The 22005-nt window shown below is 38.2% G+C and overlaps 1 protein-coding gene across 1 annotated transcript in view; it reads right to left on the reverse strand.

The window, feature by feature from the left end:
- The window catches only part of SASH3 (SAM and SH3 domain containing 3), an 842462-nt gene that overhangs the window by 60954 nt on the left and 759503 nt on the right, over window positions 1–22005 (reverse strand). Inside the window, exon 5 of the mRNA XM_044057147.1 lies at window positions 19645–19802. Coding sequence (XP_043913082.1) covers window positions 19645–19802 — 158 coding nt within the window. The remainder of the gene's footprint in view (window positions 1–19644; window positions 19803–22005) is intronic.

The following is a 22005-nucleotide window of genomic DNA, read 5'->3' on the forward strand; positions in this document are numbered from 1 at the left end:
GTGGACATCCTACAGAAGGGCCTCGCTGAGACAGATGCCTGGTGTCAGAGCCATGGCCTCAAGCTCAATGCCAAAAAGTGCAATGTCATCCCCTTGGGTAAAAACTCTGTACCCATGAACTTCCACATAGGCACCAAATGTGTGATAAGAGACCTTGGGACCCAGGTGGACAGTAGTCTCTCCTTTGATAGTCACATTGTCACAGTAGTCAGGAAGTCCTTCTACATGGCACACCTCATCATAAAAGGGTTCTCATCCAGGAAAAAAGAGGTCATTGTTCCCCTCTACTCGACACTCATTAGACACATTATAGAGTACAGTGCCCCTTTTGGGATGTACCTCACAAGACATCTGCAGCAGCTGGAAAGGCCACAGAAGTACCTCATAAAGAGGATTACCAGCCTCAAACAAATGCCCTACACTGACTGTCTCAAAAAACTCCAGCTTTACTCCGTAGTATATTGCCTACTCCGAGGTGATCTCTGCCTAACATATAAAGCTATGTCAAACCCAGAGCTGTTGGACATGCTACACCTAAAGAAATCCCAATCCCTCCAAGCTACACGCTCTAGGGACCTAAACCTTGTCACCAGAATAAACAGGAAATGCTGGAGGGATAGATTCCTGTCCCAGAGACTTCCCATACTCTGGAACAGGCTACCCATCTATGTCAAGCAAAGTTCTTCATTAGCACTCTTCAAGGAAAATCTTGATGAGTGGATGGGATATATGAAATACACCCCAGGGATCACTTCTGTGTCTCTGCTCGACAGTGGCACAGGAAAATAACTTTCTTGGGTGGCGTACGCCAGGGAATCTTGTTGGCTAGGCTTACGTAGGCCCTTGGACTGATAACCTAGTAACTATCTATGAACCTATAATAGGCTCAGTAGAAGATTTTACAGTGTTTTGTGAGTAACTACCCTGTGCGAAAAGCCAAGCTTTCCAAACTAAAACACTTAAAGTTCATATTTTTTTTAATTATAAAGGCAAAAAAAAACACTTCAAGGAACTTTGCAATTGTATTTGTAATAAGTGGGTCGATTTCAAAGTTTCGTGAAGTGCTTTTTTTTTTTTCAATTTATTTGCTTGCTGTTTTTGGTTATCTTTGGTTTTTGGCTATTATGGTTAAAAATTTATAAAGGCAATCCCTGGAAGAAATTAAACCACCAATAATGCATTGTATGTAATTAAGCTTACATATAACTGATTGGGATTTACTAAAGCAGTTAAGTTCCTTGCACAGAGTTAGGTTATTCCCAATGGAACTAATCAGTTGGGATACAGAAAGTCAATCTCCCCAAACTGGTCCTGCTAATTGAAATCCACATGGAAACACTTTACTGTAATCTTAGAACCAAACTTCTCACTCATCTTGAATAGACCTATAAATGCACATTTCATAGAGAAAGGCTAACTACAAGGATAACTCTGCCATCACAATGAAGTCACACTGCCTTTTTAGCAATCAGCTCTGGCCATATTTAAATCTGTTGAAATATCCCCTGTACTTTCCAACCCATGCCCACCTCTCACAATTAACTAATAATAACCTCTAGCAACACCTGCTTCATCCTCCAGCACGTCCACTCTGTCTAATATTCTTGAAACCTTCAATAATATACCCTAACCACCCTAAACATACACTGCACAATAAAGTAGCAATCCTACTCTCTGATAAACACGACTCTCACTGTCATGACGTACATGACATTTCTTACATTCCTTTTAAGAGCTGAACTTTTGTTTGCAATTGCCATAACACTGTTTATACTTCTCACACACATATCACAGTCTTACAGTTCCACTTACATCCACCCAGTTTCTCTCCCACAAATCCACAATCACAACAGTCCTCTAACACACCACATTTTTCAACCATATCTCCCAAACTATATACACACTCACTACTAAACACGTGCAACTTTAAACACTTAAATTTCAGTAAGTCATCATTTCCACCTACCTACATATATATAAAAAGGCTAGATATTTCTACACATACCTGCATGCCATAACTAAGCTTGTCCAAAGTGCAGGCATCTACCCCAACCTTCACCCAAGCACCAGTATACAGCCAGAACCAGCCACACCCCTTCAGAACAAAGCAGCTCCTCTCTCAAACCACAACTCAGTTCATAACCTAGTTCTCCTAAACATAGATGGTCAAAGCATATGCAACAAAACCCATGATATCCACACAGACCTCTCACACTACAACCCTACTGAAACCTGGATAAAGACAGAAATAACTAGTAGCAAAATACTCCCCCTGGATAAACATAATCAGGTCAGACAGACCAACAAAAAGAGGAGGAAGTGTAGAAATAATTTTTAAAAAAACACCCTAGAAGTAATTCAACATCTTCAAACTGCCCCCCAATTTCAAAATGTTGAAATTTTCGTTACCCCACTCAAGCTCAATAATATCAAATCAATCTGCTTCGTATGACAATACCCCCCCCCCCCCCCGGAAACAATTTAGCCACAACTGAAGACGTTCTTCAGTCGCTCTATCACAATATAAAAAAAGACACCATAATCTTAGGTGATGTAAACATTGACTGGAAACTAGTATGAAATATGTCACCTGATCTAAACTTAGTCAGATTCTCACAGCTATTAAACTTCACCACCAGGACCCATAAAACATCCTGCAAAGACACACTGGACTGGATTCTTTCAAATAAACATCAGCAACATAAGTGCCACTAGAACCTTACCAGACAGCATAAATGCCACTAGAACCTTACCAGACAGCATAAGTGACCATCTACCCACCTACACTGTCAAACAGTAGTTAAACATTCAGAAGCAAATAACATACAAACAAGTTTATAATCTACAGAATTTCAACCCTAAATACTTTATAATAACTCTAAAGAAATATAACTGGAACTGCCTAAAAACATTGCCCCTAGGTGAAAAAGTTAACCCTTTTAATCATATCTTCCTAATCATGCTAAATAAGTAAGCTTCATTCAGAAACAAAACAGTCAAATCCATTCCAGCACCCTGGCTAACAAAATCTACTAAGCAGCTACTATTAAATATAGACAAGGACAGGAAAATATACAAAATATACAATCCAGTTAACCCTACAGGATTATAGATATCTCAGAAATCTCACAAAAACAAATATTTAATGACAAGAAAGAATATTTTACTAATATTTTACAAATCAACAAAATATGTATCAAAATAACTGCAAACTGTTCTGGCAACCCTTAAAGTCACTACTCAGCTGTAGGCAACCCTCTAGCCCCACAACCCACCACAACCTGTAAATACCCAGGTAATACAGCAACTCACTTCAACAACCACTTTATAAATTCTGTCTTATCATTAACCAAACAAAACTCCACCTCACCCCTCACTATTCCACATCCCCCTACCAATAACAAAGTATTCTTTAAACTTGATAGTGTACCCACCTCAACAATTAAAAAGTACCTACTAAAAATGAAACCAACTACCTTGGCAGCCAACAAATTAGTGTCAGAGTAACTCAAAATAGCAGCAGATGCTCTAGTATTCCCAGTCTCTATACATATCAGTATATCCACAAAAGAAAAACATGACCCCAAAATCTGTAAAATATCATGCATCATAACACGACATAAAGGCAGAAATTCTACTGATCATTGAACAACCATTCTTCCACCCCTATCCAAGACAGTAGAAAAATGTCACCACACCCAGTCAACATAGTTTTTGGCCTAATCATAGCACCACTATTGCCCTTTTAAACTTCACAAATACAGTTAATCAACAATAACCAAAGGTAAGCCTACATAGTGTTGAACGACCATACAATGACCAATAAACCACAGTGTAATTCCAGTGAAAAATGTATTAATTAAAAAGAGTATGGTTATTGGTGTCTTTTTGCTGCATGGTTACATGCTTCTCTCCCTTGGTTACAACTACTAAACAATGGTAACCTAGTCTCAACAGTCTTTCTAGACCTAACTAAAGTGATCGATACAATCTCACACCAGAAACTCATTGAGGAACTACCCTCTTTAGGCCTCAATACCCCATCACTAACCTGGTTCCACAGCTACTTATCCAAAAGGACACAAACCGTGAAATGGCAACAAGACTGTTCTGATTCCCTCACAGTCACAGTCGATATCCCAAGCAATCATTTGTAGGACCCCTACTTTTCAATATCTTTATTAATAATCTACACTCCGCCATTAAACAAGCTACCCTGGTAGAAGATGCAGATGATGCCACTATCATCTGCATAGCCAAAACATGAACCTCCTACAAAAAATACCCAAAAGACCTTTCTAGCCATAGAATCCTGGATAGATAGCTTAGATTTGCTCTTAAATGCTAAAAAACCATAACTGATGCTTTTCTCCCCTACAATCTACTCAATTTAAATCCAGTCTTTTGTATCCTATATCACACAGGCCAAACTCCTTGGAGTAACACTGAGATGGTAATCTCAGATGCCAACATTACCTACTCTTAGCCATCAAAAAAAAAATAGAAAAAGTAGAAACTAGGATCCCTCAACAGGGCTAGGAAGTTCCTCATTAATAATGCTAGAAAAAACACTACACAAACATACCTATGTCAATTCCTACTCTATGCCTCCCCCTTCTTTACAAATCTTAATTTAACTATCAAAAATACACTACAGATGGCCTATAACAAAACTGCAATTTTTTGCTGCAAATAATCCTCAAATAAAAGGGTCTATAGTAGATAAACAAAAGTTTATCTAATCGAACACTCACATCATCAAAAATCACGGAACTCGAAATCACAATTGTGGGGGGCTGCACCCCCCCCCACTAAATATATATTCCAACTCCGAGATCACACCACAGTGAGGAAAGGGCAAATATTCCCATCGTCACTTTACTGTGATCTCAGAAAAACCATGTTGAGATCCTAGATTTTCAATGATGTCAGCATTTAATTAGATAAACCTTCGTTTATCTAATATAGACCCAAATAAAACACCACTGAATAGCACTTAACTGGCTAGAACTTAAAATCTACCTCAATTACCATCAATTTATCACAACCCATAATCTAATAATCTCCCCAGAAAAATGCCTAACTCTAAAATATTACAACCCTATACCACTAATCAAGAATTACGATCCAACAACAAAGCTTTTCTATCCATCACAAAACCAAATAGCGCAAGAGACTCACTATACTCTAATTAGGCAGCAAAAATCTGCATTAAATCCCAATGAAATAATACAGGTAGATGCACTCATGGCTTCAACACATGACAAAAAAACACCTGCTAAATAACTGGTTGTGTGCTAAACCTTTACACCTGTACTCAACCTAAACTCCACTTTCAAAGTTAGTTAACCTTTCTGTACCGTAGTCTTATGCGTGTAACTTTATATCTATATCATTATAAAATCTCACTGTATATTCTCATACAACTGTTTTTTATACTATTTTTCTACAGACTGCCACTCCACCCCTCCACCTACTTTCTCTCCTACAAAACTTTTATTTCCCAGGTAACAACCACTACATCGATTTTCTTGAACACAGGTCTATATATGCTTTGTATTTCATTTGTTTGTAATCAACTACCTCATAAAAATGTATTTCCTTAAATTTATAGGTGACTGTATGATATATAAAGTGTTCTTGATGCATTTACATAATAGTGTTTTCATGTAATCTCAATGTATTTTTACATTTCAATTGTTTTGTCTTTAAATGTACTTGCTTAGTATGTGGAGATATTCTTCCCAGGCCTCCACTGAAAATGGAATAAACATCAGTCAGAACTTACCAGTAAGCAAAGAGAAATAAATAAATCGTAAATAAATATATGTGTATGTATGCGTATGTATATGGTTCTTTTGATTAGAAACCCTTTTGATCTAAACCATAAATGACTGAATCACTTTTGACTGAAAACTATGTTAGTGTGTGGAAAATGAATGATGGTTTAGTTTAGGAGGATAGGAATTATAATGTACATGATTTCTAATTATTATTAGTTCCTTTCTAATGCTGACTGTTACCGATGTACCTCCATGTCTAGACATTTATGTATGTGTGCCAGCAGTAATTCGCTATATTGGGAGTATTCTCTTTTGTCCAGTCATGCAACTGTGGAGTTACAATACTCAAGATAGAGGGTGTGGGGGGTTGTGGGAGTTTTGGGGGCTACAAAAGCTTTGTAGATATATTTAATGTATAAGACAATTTCAATGAAATGGGAGTTAGTGTTTTGTGGTTTTGATGAAATGAGCCTTACATCAAATGTGTGTGTGTGTGTGTGTGTGTGTGTGTGTGTGTGTGTGTGTGTGTGTGTGTGTGTGTGTGTGTGTGTGCGTGTGCGTGTGTGCGTGTGTGCGTGTGTGTGTGTGCAAAAACTTTTTAAAGCTATAGTATAGCTAAAACAATAAGCCATGCAGTTGTAAATCACAGAATACAGTAGATGGAGCACATCTACAGACTGCAGTCAGTGTAGTTTATGAGAGAACACATCATGTGTTATTTTCTGTTAAACTATTTTTATGGGGATTTTTAATGTGCCACTATCAACCTGTGAAGTTGTTTTGCTACATTCAGAATTTAGATTTTTTTTTTCATAAACATTGGTGACTGCTTTATAATGGATGTCTGTTTCTGTTTCTTATGCAATTAACTGCAATTTTTGACAATGAAAATGTCTGAGTTGTTCTCAAGATGGGGAATATACAGTATGCCCACTCAGAGGCTGCAGTATGATGGAGTCCTCACCCACCTCCATGGCATAGTGCCCAGTCAGAGGCTGCAGTATCATGGAGTCCTCACCCACCTCCATGGCATAGTGCACAGTCAGAGGCTGCAGTATCATGGAGTCCTAACCTACCTCCCCAGCATAGTGCCCAGTCATAGGCTGCAGTCTCATGGAGTCCTCACAGACCTCCATGGCATAGTGCCCAGTTAGAGGCTGCAGTGTCATGGAGTCCTCACCTACCTCCATGGCATAGTGCCCAGTCAGAGGCTGCAGTATCATGGGGTCCTCACCCACCTCCCCAGCATAGTGCCCAGTCATAGGCTGCAGTATCATAGAGTCCTCACTGACCTCCATTCATAGTGCCCAGTCAGAGGCTGCAGTATCATGGAGTCCTCACCCACCTCCACGGCATAGTACCCAGTCAGAGGCTGCAGTATCATGAGTACTCACCCACCTCCATGGCATAGTGCCCAGTCAGAGGCTGCAGTGTCATGGGGTCCTCACCCACCTCCACAGCATAGTGATCATTGAGTTAGTATATATAGTTAGAAGATTCATTGTGGCACCCTCACGCATTGTTTTGTCTTGGTGCAGTGAGTTTTACAATTTGTTGTTATAGAGTGTGATTCTTACTTTGTTTTTCATTATAGCATAGGTCAAAGTTATGTTTCTTGCATTTCTGACAGGGTTTCCTTATATTATAATAACTGTGTGACAGATATAATGCTACTTTTATTGTTAAAGGACTTAGTGTTTAAGATCAGTATTATGAAATAAACACCAATTACCTCACTGCTAACTGAGATAACTAAAGCACAAGCTACAGGTATGCATAACTTTTAAAAGTTTTATTTATAGGAATCATCTTAACCAATCAGTTAAAATCCCACAACAGGCAATAATATTCTGGAAATTATACTGTCTAGCATAACCTCGCTCTATTCCAACCTCTCTGTTAATCCATCCCTTGCTAAATCTTAATACGACACTTTCATATTTTCTGTAACTACAAATACAAACCTTGACTAAAATACCTTAGCATTTTTGAGTGACTTTTCCAACATCATCCATCCTGAATTTAATGTCACCCTTACCACCATAAATTGGTATGCCTTAATCTAAAACTTTCAGTACTCTATATTTCACCAAAAATGACTATCGTCATATAGAGTGCAGTAAGTAGTGGAGAAGATTCATAAAAAGAAACCACTTTGGTGAAATTTTAAGCTAAATACATTAATTATGTAAATGGGAAGAAAAGAATTTGCACTACCTACAAATGTTGCCAAATATCACAAAACAAATGCAGACTGAATGCAGTAGAAATTAACCAAATTTGTTCAACAGGTCAAAATACAAGCTCAACTTAGCAGCCATAGCAGAGAAGAAAAACAATAATCTTCTGAAGTATGCTAGAAAAATGAAAAATTAAAAAAGATGTGCTTCCCAGGAATCTAACAAGTCTTTCTTCAAAAATCCACAAGATAGCTGCAGTATCTTAGTGAATTAATTCGATAGTAACTTTGTAACTCCAGGAAATAAATCTACTCTCCCTACATATCTGGATGAAAAAACTCTGGACATTCCTCTTGACCTTATGGAGGCTTCCCTTTACAATGTCTAAAACCAAACACAGTAGGCCACCATAACTTTCCTGGGAGCTTTCTCTGTACATTAAGACATAACCTGGCACAATTCTTATACATTACAATAAACAAGCCTCTGCACAAATGTTGGCACTTATCTGTGGCCCATCATTAGAACCTGGTAAGTGTAGACTTATTACTTTCACAGGCATTCTTTAAGGTAAAACTGATAGGGTACTCATGGACCTGATATAGAATGATATGTGAAATATGTTGCTTCTTTACATAAACCAATATGGTTTTGTTAAGGGCCAGTGCAAACTTTTGAATCTTGGCATTTTTTTTCACAAGAGTTGCAGGAGTGTTGACATTGTTCACAGTCAATGATGAACAAGTGCTTCATTGACCTAAGAGCTATCTGTTTTGTACAACAGCATGAGATACAGCAGATGGTTAACTCTCAGGTATGTCACTTCTCTGCAGAATGTATTGATGTCCACCATCTTTGGTATACAAACAATAGCCTAGTATTTAACATTAACAATAGTGTTTTTGTGCCTTTTAATTGTAAAGTGGTCCCAGTTAAGTACTACATCAATGGTGAGACACTAAAATGACTCGGGTAATTAAGTACCTGGGTCACTGGTGATGGTTTCACCTGGGATCAGATTGTCACAAAAGCTTTCCATAAGGGTCAAGGTAATGGACTTTATAGGCATTGGAGCAACCTGCACCTCCAACACCATCATCTTTCCTTTACATAACTGTAATATAATATTCCATTATATAGTCTCCTAATGAAATACATTCTTCACAAGAAAAGATTTGAACATACAGCCTTAATAACTTATGTTATCCAGAAAGGCTTTAACAGCTGTCTCCCTTCATTCTGCCTACTTAGCAGTGATTTGTGGCTTGCATTACAGGCTCTGTGTGACCCCCTATTTCATAAACATGCACAAAATAAGGTCTAGGCGAGTATCCACTCACATTATTTTAAACTAAATCTCATCATTAACAATAGTATTAAAAGTAATACTTTATCATGTCACAAATCTGTTGTGTCTTAAATATTATAAAACGACATAGGTCTCTGTACATTTAAGAACTATTTTGAAGAGTATATAGGTATATGTAAAATCCAAAAGACCACAAGCATTTTTTTGCAAACTTATGAGCCTATTTAGTCTCACCTTGTGAGTCAAGTGTGATATTTATGTATATTAGCTCTCTTGCCAATCTTATTACAGGGATGTGGTGTATACCATGAAATGAAATGCCAGCAGGAACTCTCCTTCCATTCATTGCAACATGCACTACCATTTATGTCCATTAGTGGCAGCACTGAGGAGCAATGCGCTTGAGAGCTCCATGCCATAGTCAGGCTTCATGGGACGTTCAGCCAACTTTCTTCAAACATTCTTTCAGTGATGGAGACTTGTTCTTTAACCAGGGTCAGTAAGACAAGAGAATATACAGTGCTGTCTTAATGCATGGGCAGACTGGGCAGTTGCTAGGGGACCCCATGAACATAGGGGTCCCATGCTAATCTATGTATGTTGTGACTTGCTGTCAATAAATAAATAAAAACTACACTATACTAAAATATAAATATAAATATTTGATGAACTATGAAAATTATAATAAATATTAGAAAGCTTTGTATAGTAGAGTGTCGACCATCCATCAGAAGTGTCAGCTATCTGAATGCAGCCTTCATAAAATATCAATTATCCACATGCAGCCTTCCTAAAAGTTGCATCTGTACACGAGGCATCACCTCTTCTTCCTACTATGTGGAATTTAACATTTTGTTCATTGCAGCCTTCCTGCTTCCACAGTTCTTCTTCAACAAGTAAGTGTCGTCTGGATTAGGGATAACTGGTGGTTCTTTCTTTATTCTGGCTCAAACCCTGTACTTTAGGTACAAGAGCCTGAATTCTCTACCCCTATCACCACCACTTGTGTTTCAATGAGTTGAGTGCATAGCTCTCAACTGTCCAAATTTTCACAGAATGTCTGGAATTTTTGGCTCTTACCTTTGGTATGTTCCTCTTGAGGATTGAATTCACTAAATACAGTAATAACAGCCATTTAAGTTTCAGTCTTCCTATCTCTCAGGAATGCATGGTAACACAAAACCTTTTATTCTAACAACTTTCTAAGATTATATAAGCAATATTTAAAATGTTTCCCTGGTTTTAGGCCTTTGCTCCCCACCCCATAAATGTGGGCTTTTTCAAGATTTCTTGTGCTACAAAGTTGAGAGCTATAGATGAGTGTCAAGTGCATTTTACAAGGAGCTGAGAGCTTTAGGGGAAGAGAAGTTTAGTGGTGCTTATGCCAAGTCTGTTTTCGTTGTGCAACTGTTGTTTAGTAAATGATATCACTATAGTGCTAAAGTATTTCAAAGTGTTGTTAGTAGTACAACAGGTAGTATGCTTACTCCTGATGCAGAAGGCTGTGGGTTCTACTCTCACCGTATGTAGATGGATCGATGATACTCTTTTTTAATCTGGTTCAGTTATGTGTTTGATTATCTGAACAGTTTATCTGCACTACCCTAAGTCCCAGTTAGTTTGGATAATTGACTCTACTGTACATGAGCTGTGAACTGAAATCCCTTTGCCGCCCCTTTAAAATCAGATTTAAACACTGAGCTTAATTTTTTAACAAGTGTGGCAACTTTTGTGGCCATATTTGTAGATCGGTCTTATTTGTAGGTAGCTGTAGCAGTGGACCACTACTGTGCATACAATATTTTGAAGGTGTTTACTTTTCTCATTGACCTAAATTTTCTACAGCTGAAACTGCACTAAACTATGCTTTCATTTTTTTTAAAATGTTTTCAAATATTGGAGAATAACCCTTTGAGCAGAAATGAAACATAGTGTTTTGAGTGGAGCGCAAAACAAGAAAAGAGTGACAGAAGAGGAGAAAATGTGCAAACTTGCAAAATTAACATCCTGGTTGAACCCAGGTACAACATCAACAGCCACTAATACTGCTCCTTCAAATATAGCGTCAACATTTACATCCACTCCTGCATCCACATTTACATCCACTCCTGCATCCACATCTACATCCATTCCGGCATCCACCTACATCCACTCCTGCATCCACATCTATATCCACTCCTGCATCCACATCTACATCCACTCCTGCATCCACCTATATCCACTCCTGCATCAATATCTACATCAATTCCTGCATCCACACCTGCATCCACTCCTACATTCACACCTACATCTACTCCTGTATTTATATCTACATCCACTCCTGCATCCACATCTATATCCACTCCTGCATCCACATCTACATCCACTCCTACATCCACCTACATCCACTCCGGTATCTATCTTTACATCCACTCCTGCATCCATATCTACATCCACTCCTGCATCCACCTACATCCACTCCTGCATCCATATCTACATCCACTCCTGCATCCACCTACATCCACAACTGTATATATCTCTACATCCACTCCTGCATAGATATCTACATCCATCCCTGCATACACACCTACATCTATTCCTGCATCCACCTACATCCAATCCTGTATCTATCTCTATATCCACTCCTGCATCCATACCTACATCCACCCCTGCATCCACCTACATCCACACCTGCATCTATATCTACATCCACTCCTGCACCCACATCTACATCCACTCCTACATCCACCTACATCCACACCTGCATCTACATCTACATCCACTCCTGCACCCACATCTACATCCACTCCTGCATCCACATCTACATCCATTCCTGCACCCACACCTACATCCACTCCTACATCCACCTACACCCACTCCTGCATCCAGATCTACATTCACTCCTGCATCCATATCTACATCCACTCCTATATACGCACCTACATCCACTCATGCATCTAATCATCCAGTTCCAGCAGGCATACCAATGTTATCATTACCTGTTCCTACTGTCGGGAATAGTCCACAAGAGGAAATATCCAAATTTGTAACAGTAAAGGAGTTTGTGATCCAATACTCAGAATCAGGGCTATGGAACATTAACAATACTAATAGAGTGAATTATCGCATTCATGAATCACGATAGCAACTTTTCAAACTCATGCAGAGTGTATAAAGAAGCTGCAGGAGAGAATTATCAGACAAGGTATTTATCAAAGAATTTGCTCAAATATTAGCTGTGGAACGGTGAGTGTGTAAAACGTGAATGGTGACTCTATTCACCTTCCCAAGGTCATGTGTACTGCTTTGTATGTCATCTGTTATCCAAGACAGAGTCTCCCTTTGCTACATCAGGATTCAATGACTGAAAACATAGTGATGTTATTGTAGAACATGAAAACAGAGAAGAACATGATGGCATATTTGATCCAACATAAAGAAATTGGAAGTGTAGATTCATTGTTACTTGAACATCATTACTCGGAGCAGGAGTGCTGGCATAAAGTGTTGACAAGTGTAGTTTCTGTAATTCACTTTCTTGCCTCTAGAGGTTTGCCATTTCATTGAAAGAAATCATATTATTGGGTCAGCAAAAAATGGAACCTATTTAGGTGTTCTAGAGCTATTGAGTGAATTTAACTATTTTTGGAAGAACATCTCAAACTGTATAGAAATCATGGAAAAATGAACCCATCATATTTATCGGCGAACATTTGTGAAGAATTTATTGAATTAATGGGACATAATGTTTTCTGTGCTATTCTTGAAGAAATAAGAGTCAAAGTATTACTCAATAAGTGTGGATTCGACTCCAGACATCTCACACACTGATCAACTGATAAATTACTGTTCAGTACATTCGAGGATGTGTGCCTGTGCAACATTTCATTAAGTTCATCCCCATCTGTTCTCTCTGCTACATTTGAGGATGTGTGCCTGTGCAACATTTCATTAAGTTCATCCCCATCTGTTCTCTATGCTACATTCGAGGATGTGTGCCTGTGTAACGTTTCATTAAGTTCATCCCCATCTGCTCTCTCTGCTACATTCGAGGATGTGCGCCTGTGCAACGTTTCATTAAGTTCATCCCCATCTATTCTCTCTGCTACATTCGAGGATGTGTGCCTGTGCAACATTTCATTAAGTTCATCCCCATCTATTCTCTCTGCTACATTTGAGGATGTGTGCCTGTGCAATGTTTCATTAAGTTCATCCCCATCTATTCTCTCTGCTACATTCGAGGATGTGTGCCTGTGCAACGTTTCATTAAGTTCATCCCCATCTGTTCTCTCTGCTACATTCGAGGATGTGTGCCTGTGCAATGTTTCATTAAGTTCATCCCCATCTATTCTCATGCAGCAAAGAAACTAGCAGACACTCTTGTGGATTTCCTAAATGAAAACAAAATTCCACTATCAAACTGCTATGGTCAGTCGTATGATAATGCCTCCAATATGTCTGGATGCTATACTGGTTAGCAAGCACGGATTCATCAACTGAATGAGTTCATCATCATCTGTGTCCCCTGTGCTGGACACAGCCTGAACTTGGTGGGAGTAAAAGAGGCAGAGTGTTGTCTACAGACTGTAAAATTCTTTGACCTTGTTCAGCATCTGTGTTCCTTTTTCTCTGCTTCTACACATTGATGGAATGCTCTGGCATCATCTTTAGAAAAGATGTCTTGGTCAAGCATCTGTCTGACACGAGATAGTCATCACATTTTGACACTGTTCATGCTCTGTATTGGGGGGGTAAGAAAATTAAACATGTACTGGATTCTGTATCAGCTGACACTGAACAAGAAGTGAACACAGGCTAGAGGCAGAACGAATGAGTGAGAAAATGGAGAAGTTGGAAACGATCTTTTTGACAATTCTTTGGAATGACATTCTTCAAAAATTGAACAAAACAGGTAATGTCCCATAGTCAGAGGATGCAAAGATACTTGTTGCCATCAATCTTTTTGGGTCTCTGAAAACCTATCTTCAGGAAATTAGAGACAAATTTAGTTAATACAAACTCAAAGCCAGGAGTAGGTGTCCAGATTTAGATTTTAGCTATGTGAAAAACGGGAATAAAACCAAAGTGTGTGCCTTACTATACGTATATAATGGATCAGAAGAAGAAGTACTTCTCAATTAAATTGAAAAGTTCAAAGTATAAATATTCTTTTCTGTTCTGGACTCTCTTATTTTTGAACTGACAAAGCATGCAGGAGCGTATTCATTGATTGGGAATCTGTTTTCCTTCTTCAGTGAAGTGAATACAATTGGTTCTGATGAGCTAAATGACAAGTGTGAAAATCTGGCCAATGCGTGTCACAAAGACCTTGATTATGCTGACCTTTTAAACGAATGTGCTCATCTCGTGCATGGCGTTGTTGTGGGTGAAAATTGTGCGACATTCCCTGTGTTGTACAGAAAAATAATTTCAGACGACTTGAAATCTGTGTTTCCCAATGTTGAAATTGTACTCAGAGTATTCATGTGCATGATGATTACCAACTGTGCAGGAGAGCATTCATTTTCAAGATTGAAACTTACAGCTTTGCAGCACCATGGGACAGCAGCGTTTGAACTGGCTTTCACGTATGTGTGTGTAAAATGAGATCCTCAAGACCATCGAGTTTAAGTCAATTATAAAGCAATTCTGTGCAAAGAAGTTTTGCAAACGTTTATGCTGAACACGAGTAATAATAAATATTTCATAATAATTTCATACTGTGCCATCTGAGTATGTATGGTTTACTAGTTGAAGTATCATTAATTTGTTGAAATGTTTGTTTTTCAAGGTTCATGTTATATCATTCAAATGTTTGTTGACTAATCTTTGCTGTACAGCATGCTTTTGTTGAAAGTATCAATAAATATATGTTTAACTTTATCGGGCCATTTTCATTTTTAATCCTGTGAGTGGTTGTGTAGGTAGGGGTCCCAGTGCACTGCTTTGCCCGGGGGCCAATAATGCTATTAAGACAGCCCTTAGAATATAGCCCTAATAATGCAATAAAGCAGACCTCTCTACTGTCCCTATTTTAGGGGAGCATACCTATTTTCAGTCCTGATGTACCCCTGCACAGGATGTCCCTATTTTTGGAGGAATGTCACTGTTTTCAGGTTTAATTTACCCCTTCACACAATTTTCTGAATCCCCTCACCATAAGTGATTTTGAAGCAGTTGTAGAGAAAAACACACTACATGACCAGCATGGTAGTGGCACTAATAATTTAAAGAAAGAGGAGACACATCTTACAGCTCCTTTTTCCTGAACCCCAAATAAATTACCTTGATTTGTAGAATTTCACAATGCAGTTCGATAAAGTCTACAAATTTTACACTGTCTCTTTGATAATGTGATTATATTGTTCCATCATTTTGTCACGGTCTCTTGTTTTTTAACAAGTTTCCTAGTAGTACCCCACATTTCTAGTGGAAGTATGTGAATACTTATGTGCTATTTGGTATTCAAATGCTGTGCTAATTAGATGTCCAGATTTTTGGCTGGCTGTACCTATGTTTCAAGTGTCTTTGTTCCTATTTTCAATGTCTGAAGGTTCAGAGGTAAGAGACTAAGCATGGCTCACATGAGCTTCTGAATACAGTGCAACCAACTGGGTGATCACACTGACTGATAAGGCGGGGCACACAGTTTTCATTCTCACTTTAAGATGAAATAAATGGCATTAGAGTACAAAGGATTTTCTGGTAGTATAGCCTTATGAATTAAGTTTGCTCTGTAGATAGAGCTGCGTGATAGTTTTCTCCAGAATATGACTATGCAGATGGTGACATTCACTCTGCTTTTATACTAGTTGTATTTTGCATTTGGTAAATTTAGGTTGTTTAACTTTTGAAGGGAGTTGTTTTAGTTATACTGCATAGAGAGAGAGAGCAGTAAGAACAACCCAGGTGACTGGGGTTCCATTAGTGGCCCTGGTACTAATGGGACTGACTTGAATGTGAAAAGAGAAGGGGCTATGCTCGCTTACGTCTCGTGGGGGAAGGGGAAAGGTATGTATCTGAAAACATGCACTCTTTCCAAGTTGTTCAGTGGCAATCAACAATTAGATGGAGCCATCTAATCTGGAGGAGTGGGGAACATCTGAAGGCTTACATTACTTGTAGAAGCAAATGACAACCCTGCTCTGTGCCTAATACATACCCAAATCTAGAGGCACTAGAAGTCATGTACAGGGAAGGCAGGCTTTGACATATATATCCTCTAATGGCTATCTGCATAATGGCAACACCACGAATTACTCCTGTCTAGTGGGAAATGAATGGTCATAACTGATGCAACTGACCAAATAGTTGGCAGATGTGGCTACCCAAAAAAAAAACTTTTGAAGGGATTTGTAAAGATGGAGAAACAATGTTACTTTTAGAATACACTGGGTATAAATTGTTTACCACTACTGCATTACCTCTCAGCTTTTTGAACAAGTTCAGGACAACTGAAGAGTATAACTTATTAAACACAAAGGAATCAACATATTTACTAGCTATTTAGAAGAATCTAACCCTCTAAAGATGACCGAGGTTTTGAGCGGCTTTAGTTAGGACAGAATGTACATGCAGGCCAAACTTGTGTGGATTACTGTTTATTATACCTAATGATCTAATGTTCACAATATCTTGAAATTTGCAGTTCCATTAGCCCTCTGAGCTTTTTGCAGTATTGAATCAGACTCTTTCTCTGGTGTTTATATCACCATGGAGGAATCTAAAAAAACAAATGGCTGCACAGTCAAAAGTGTTTAAACTTCTGTCATTCTCCTTGAACATCTCTAAGGCCAAAGAAAAACATGGCCACACTTCTGCCAATGCTATTATCTCTGGACATTGAAAAACTCACAGACTGGTCTAGCACTGTTATCCAGCCAGGTCTGTGTGATACGTCAGATATACAGAGAAAGTCACTAACTATACCTGGCTTGCTCCAGACTGACCTGGCAATAAAATTACACCTCCTAGTAGGGTTTCAGGGGCAACTTGCTACTTGGAAGATGGAGAAGACAATTTATCTCCTGAGATACTTACTGTAACATGACAGGTCCCCAGTCCAGTGATCTTTCCACTTGGATGACACTTGGTAATCTTAACTCCAGAGTTGTTCTGCCCGCTCAGGTTATATACGTGATGAACACCTCTTCTCATCTGCTTGATGGCTTTTAGCCACATCCAGTCTCCTACATGTACAGAAGGTCAGGAGAACAACAAGCTGTGAGCCTGATAGGTAGGTGGCCATCAGAAGGTTCCTAGGATGGGAAAGTCCCATATTAAGAGCACATGCAACTGTTGCGACTATTAAGGCAGCTTGAATGAGGCACTAGTATAGTACTAAACAGACACAAATTCAGGCCTGATATAAAACAAGGTTAAATAGGCTCATGAATAAGCTTTATAGAAAACTAGGTATGGTCCTTCCAATGTTTATGTCAAGATAAGCCATATGTAAATCAAATGTAGAGAACACTGACCTGAAAATTAAATACAAATTATCAGCCTTAGAAAATTAAATTGAAATATGTCTGTTAAACATAAAGGAAGCACAGTCATTAGTCGAAGCCATAAGAAAAGATTTCTGGACCTTCCAAGACCAGGCTAGGGAACATTCAGTCTTTCATCTGCTCAGACATTATAGCAAACAAGAATCACTTTCATTAAAATTCTGTGTTACTTCTGCTCATCTTGGATTTTCATTTTGTTCCACTTTCCTTGAAAGTGTTGTTTTATCTTTATCTATGGATATACTTGTATTTGGCAAGTGTCTAAAGTCATCTTTTCTTTCCTGAACTTTATTAACCTCCTAAAAGTCATACCATCCTGGAACTCTACAGTTGGGCTACCATGAGCTTGCCTGTTAAATCTGCCTCCATCATTTGAAACATTAAATATAAGTACTACAAGCATCTTTCATGTCATCAAGGTGTGCATCTTTGAGCCAAAACAAACTGCTTAAACTGTCTATACCTGTACCACACCTATATGCTACTAGGCAGGAACTTCTTGTCCACTAAGCAAAGTCACTCCATATTAGACAACTTGAGTCTGAATATTACCCACAATGCATCTGAGTATCTGTAACTTACCTGTGATGTGTAAGTGTAAAGTGTTAATATTCTGTAATTGTGTTTAGTTACCTTTTTTGTGTGTCAATACCTGTAACCTACTTGAATATGCAAAATGCCTTTAATATAGTTTCATTCCTTCCACGTTTGGCCTAGCCCATGACTGAAAAAGATTATTAGTAGCAGCCTATCATCCTAGTTATCAAATATATAAATATATTTTAACCTATGAACCTATTTATTTATAATTTATATAATTTATGTAATTTATATATACACTTAGATAAATGAGCTCTGTCTTGCTGATGCACGTTTAATTCCCTCAACCTTCATTTACATATACTGTGCATATACTGTGCAACCCTGAGATAAACCAGTGCACTTAGGTCATGCATGAAGAAAAGCAGGTTAGTGTAGTAGGTTTTGTAGCAAAGGAATATATATTAAAAGAAAAATGGAAAACACAAAAGATCGATTCGATGAAACAGAATACAGGTGGGCAATGTCTGTATGACTGTGAAAGGAACGTTATCTTTAACTCAGTGTGACTTGAGGGATCGATAAACTCCCTCCCACAGTAATATTTCTGGAAGCTGATTAATGAGATGGGAAGAAACTACTAGATTTGAAAAATATTGACAAACAACACAGCCAGAGTGGATGAAGATAGAGTGATTGAAAGGGCTACTTCATTTTAATTGATGCAACTCAAGAAAAAGGGGATGTGCAATGACAGCTACACTTTAGATGTGTTCTCATATGATCATCCTCCAGTGAACTTGCACTCTGGTTACATCCACTGACTTTTTTGTTTCTTTAGGAACGAAGACTGAGCATCACAACCTCCTGAGGATGTCACACTATCGATGAGACTTTATTTATTTATTTTGCATTATATCAATGATAAATGATATTTGTGTTTTTATTATATCACTCCCTCTTGTTCCTTCTTCTCTGGAACAGGGCACACAGTGATGTCACTGCAGGAATAGCGCATGCATTTTTATACCCAAGTCCCAGACTGGGTGGCTCTCATCTTTCCTTATTTTCCTTATGGGAAGTGCCTGCCTAATGCAAGTGCTTTGGCCTCCTCTAGGGGGTGCAACACAGCACATTCTCTTCTTCTCTTCCTCCTGTGACCAAGGACAGACCATTCCTGCTTCCCAGACATTCCATACCCACCTATTTCCCTCCCCAACTTTGTAGCGGCCTGGGTGCTAACTGAACCAAATTAGCAGCTGCAGCAGCAAGGAAGGGAGCTGCTACGTCTGCAAAGTGAAACTCGGTTTTAAAATGACACACATTTAATGAAATAGACATACCGTGAGTTTTAATGATTCAATATCATAAGGACTAGGAATGAAGTCTGTATGGACACGTGCTCGACCACAGAAAGGCCCAGTGTAAAGTGAAGTCATGTCTTCCAGGCGCATACTGTTTCGACTACTTCCTGTGAAGTCTGGGCTCTGAATCTCGCTACCTGCAAATGAGTACAACAAAAAAGTCAAAAATTCATATTAAAATATACAGTAGGGTATATTGCCAAACAGTCATTTCCTGAAAAATACAGAAATACAGACTATGTTAGGTATGACCACACACAACTGATATGCATCTGCTGTGGCTTAGAAAGAGGAACTCTGCAGTGTTGGTCACTATTTACAGCTCTCTAAGGTTACGTTTACCAGGCAGCTCTAAATCTGTATGACAGCCAGAACTGCTAACATCAAGGTTTCATTCTGGACCTTACATCTTGGGTAGTAAGTTATGTAAAACAACAAGATAAAATCCATAGAGTCCCTCAAAGTTTCCGTAAACCAAATGTCACATGCTTAGCCCAGAAAAACAAACACTGTAAGAAACTTTCCACCAGATGTTCTCAGTGGAATAAACATACAAAAATACTCCCCAGATCTTGTTGAATTTATCCTGGATTTGATTTTTCACTTGATGTACTAAGTTTAAAAGATTTAGGGAATATCTTTGTATTTTTTTTACACTGAGAACACCTGGTGGAAAGTTTCTTACAGTGTTTAACTTATGTAAAAAAAATCAGAAGTTAAGCAGCCTGCACTCTTACCTTGTCTTCCTGTTGATCTAGAATAATTTAGCAACAAAGGTATACAACTCACTTTCTTTTTTACATCAGCAATATTGGCCATTGTACAAGTGCAGAAATGTGCAGACAAATCTAACAGATGCAATCTGCCCTTAAAAAGTCAGTCAGTTATTTAGAAAGTGGAGTGATACATTCCCTGCACTGGATCCAAACATAGATGTAAGCCATTCATTTGTGTCTTGCCATGGTGACAGGGATATTGCATTATTGCTAAGGTCTAATCATTTGGGCTTGGAGTGCCTGTCAGATGCATATTTTCAATTTGGTGTCTGTCCCCCACTTCGGTGGATTCAGATTTAACAAGCTTTAGCAGAAATAAGGTATACTATAGACACTCAGGGGGCAGGAAGAACCCACTGAAATGTGGCTATCAGTCCAATTGAACTATTCTGGCTAACAAAATGGCAATAAATAAATAAATAGGCATGACTGTTCACAGTTCAATGGTTGGGAAATACTTTGGGGAAAAAGCACTGAACTTACTAAAATGATAAATTTCAGAAAAGCTGTAAGAATTCTGGATACTGGCATATATATATAGTTTTTAAATTGTAAACCCTGTGCAAACAGGTACATGTTTACAGGTGTAACCTGGGTGTATTATCTAATTACCTGATTTGCTCAGTCACACAGTAATGAAATGGAGATAGAAGGTATGAAACCCAGAACTATAGGACGAAGGTCAAAGGGTAAAGGTTGGTGACCAAGGCTATAAGCCATGAGTAGCAGTATCTACCAAGATATGCTGCTGAGTACAGAAATTCTGTTTTGGTGAGACATTCTCCTGTCTGCTCAGTGCCTCTGTCCGGTTAGTTTTCTTGACAGTCCGTTAAATAATGACCCTTTGGGTTTTGTTTCTCATATGATTTAATCTATTACGTGCATGTTAATTGTGATCAGGTTAATCTTCTGTTGTTACTGTTTTCTTCTACATGACATATCTGATAAGTACTGTGTCAAACAGTAAATAAACAGAGCTAATTGGCCATTAAACGTTACTTATATTTCTCAGGGTGTAAAGTAGGAAATATTTTCTGATTTCATAAAAAAGGGTAAGCCTCACAAAATCGAATTAATGCAAAATATGGGACCTTTTAATTACACCTGCAAAGCAAATGGGCTTTTGAAGGAACCATTTGACATGTGGGAGAGTGGTATATGCAAACTGTAAATATACTTTAAACTGCAAGATTATAAAAAATACAGAGGCTTAGACAGAGCTGATCTGAAAAAAAATGCTTTAACTTCAGAGAGACTGGCAGAATTGCAAATCTTCAGAAAATGTGCCTCTAAATAAAATTGACTTTCCAATTAATATATACTAAATCTCTGAAAGACAAGCAATTTAAAAAACTTTAATGAAACAACATTTAAGTGCTGTATTAAGAACTATTGTCAATAAAAGCAAATACCTTTACTAATTCATTTTGTTGAAAAAATAATAAAATATAAATTTTAGTCCAAAGTTCAGGCTGGCAAATACCTCCTACATGGGAGAATGCCTTTTTAGTAACATAATCACATGAACACATTTTTAATTACAGGATCTGCATCTGGTTTTATT

Source organism: Protopterus annectens, chromosome 15.part0 (assembly GCF_019279795.1).
Source record: "Protopterus annectens isolate FY-2018-M chromosome 15.part0, PAN1.0, whole genome shotgun sequence".
In the NCBI taxonomy this organism is placed as follows: Eukaryota; Metazoa; Chordata; order Ceratodontiformes; family Protopteridae; genus Protopterus; species Protopterus annectens.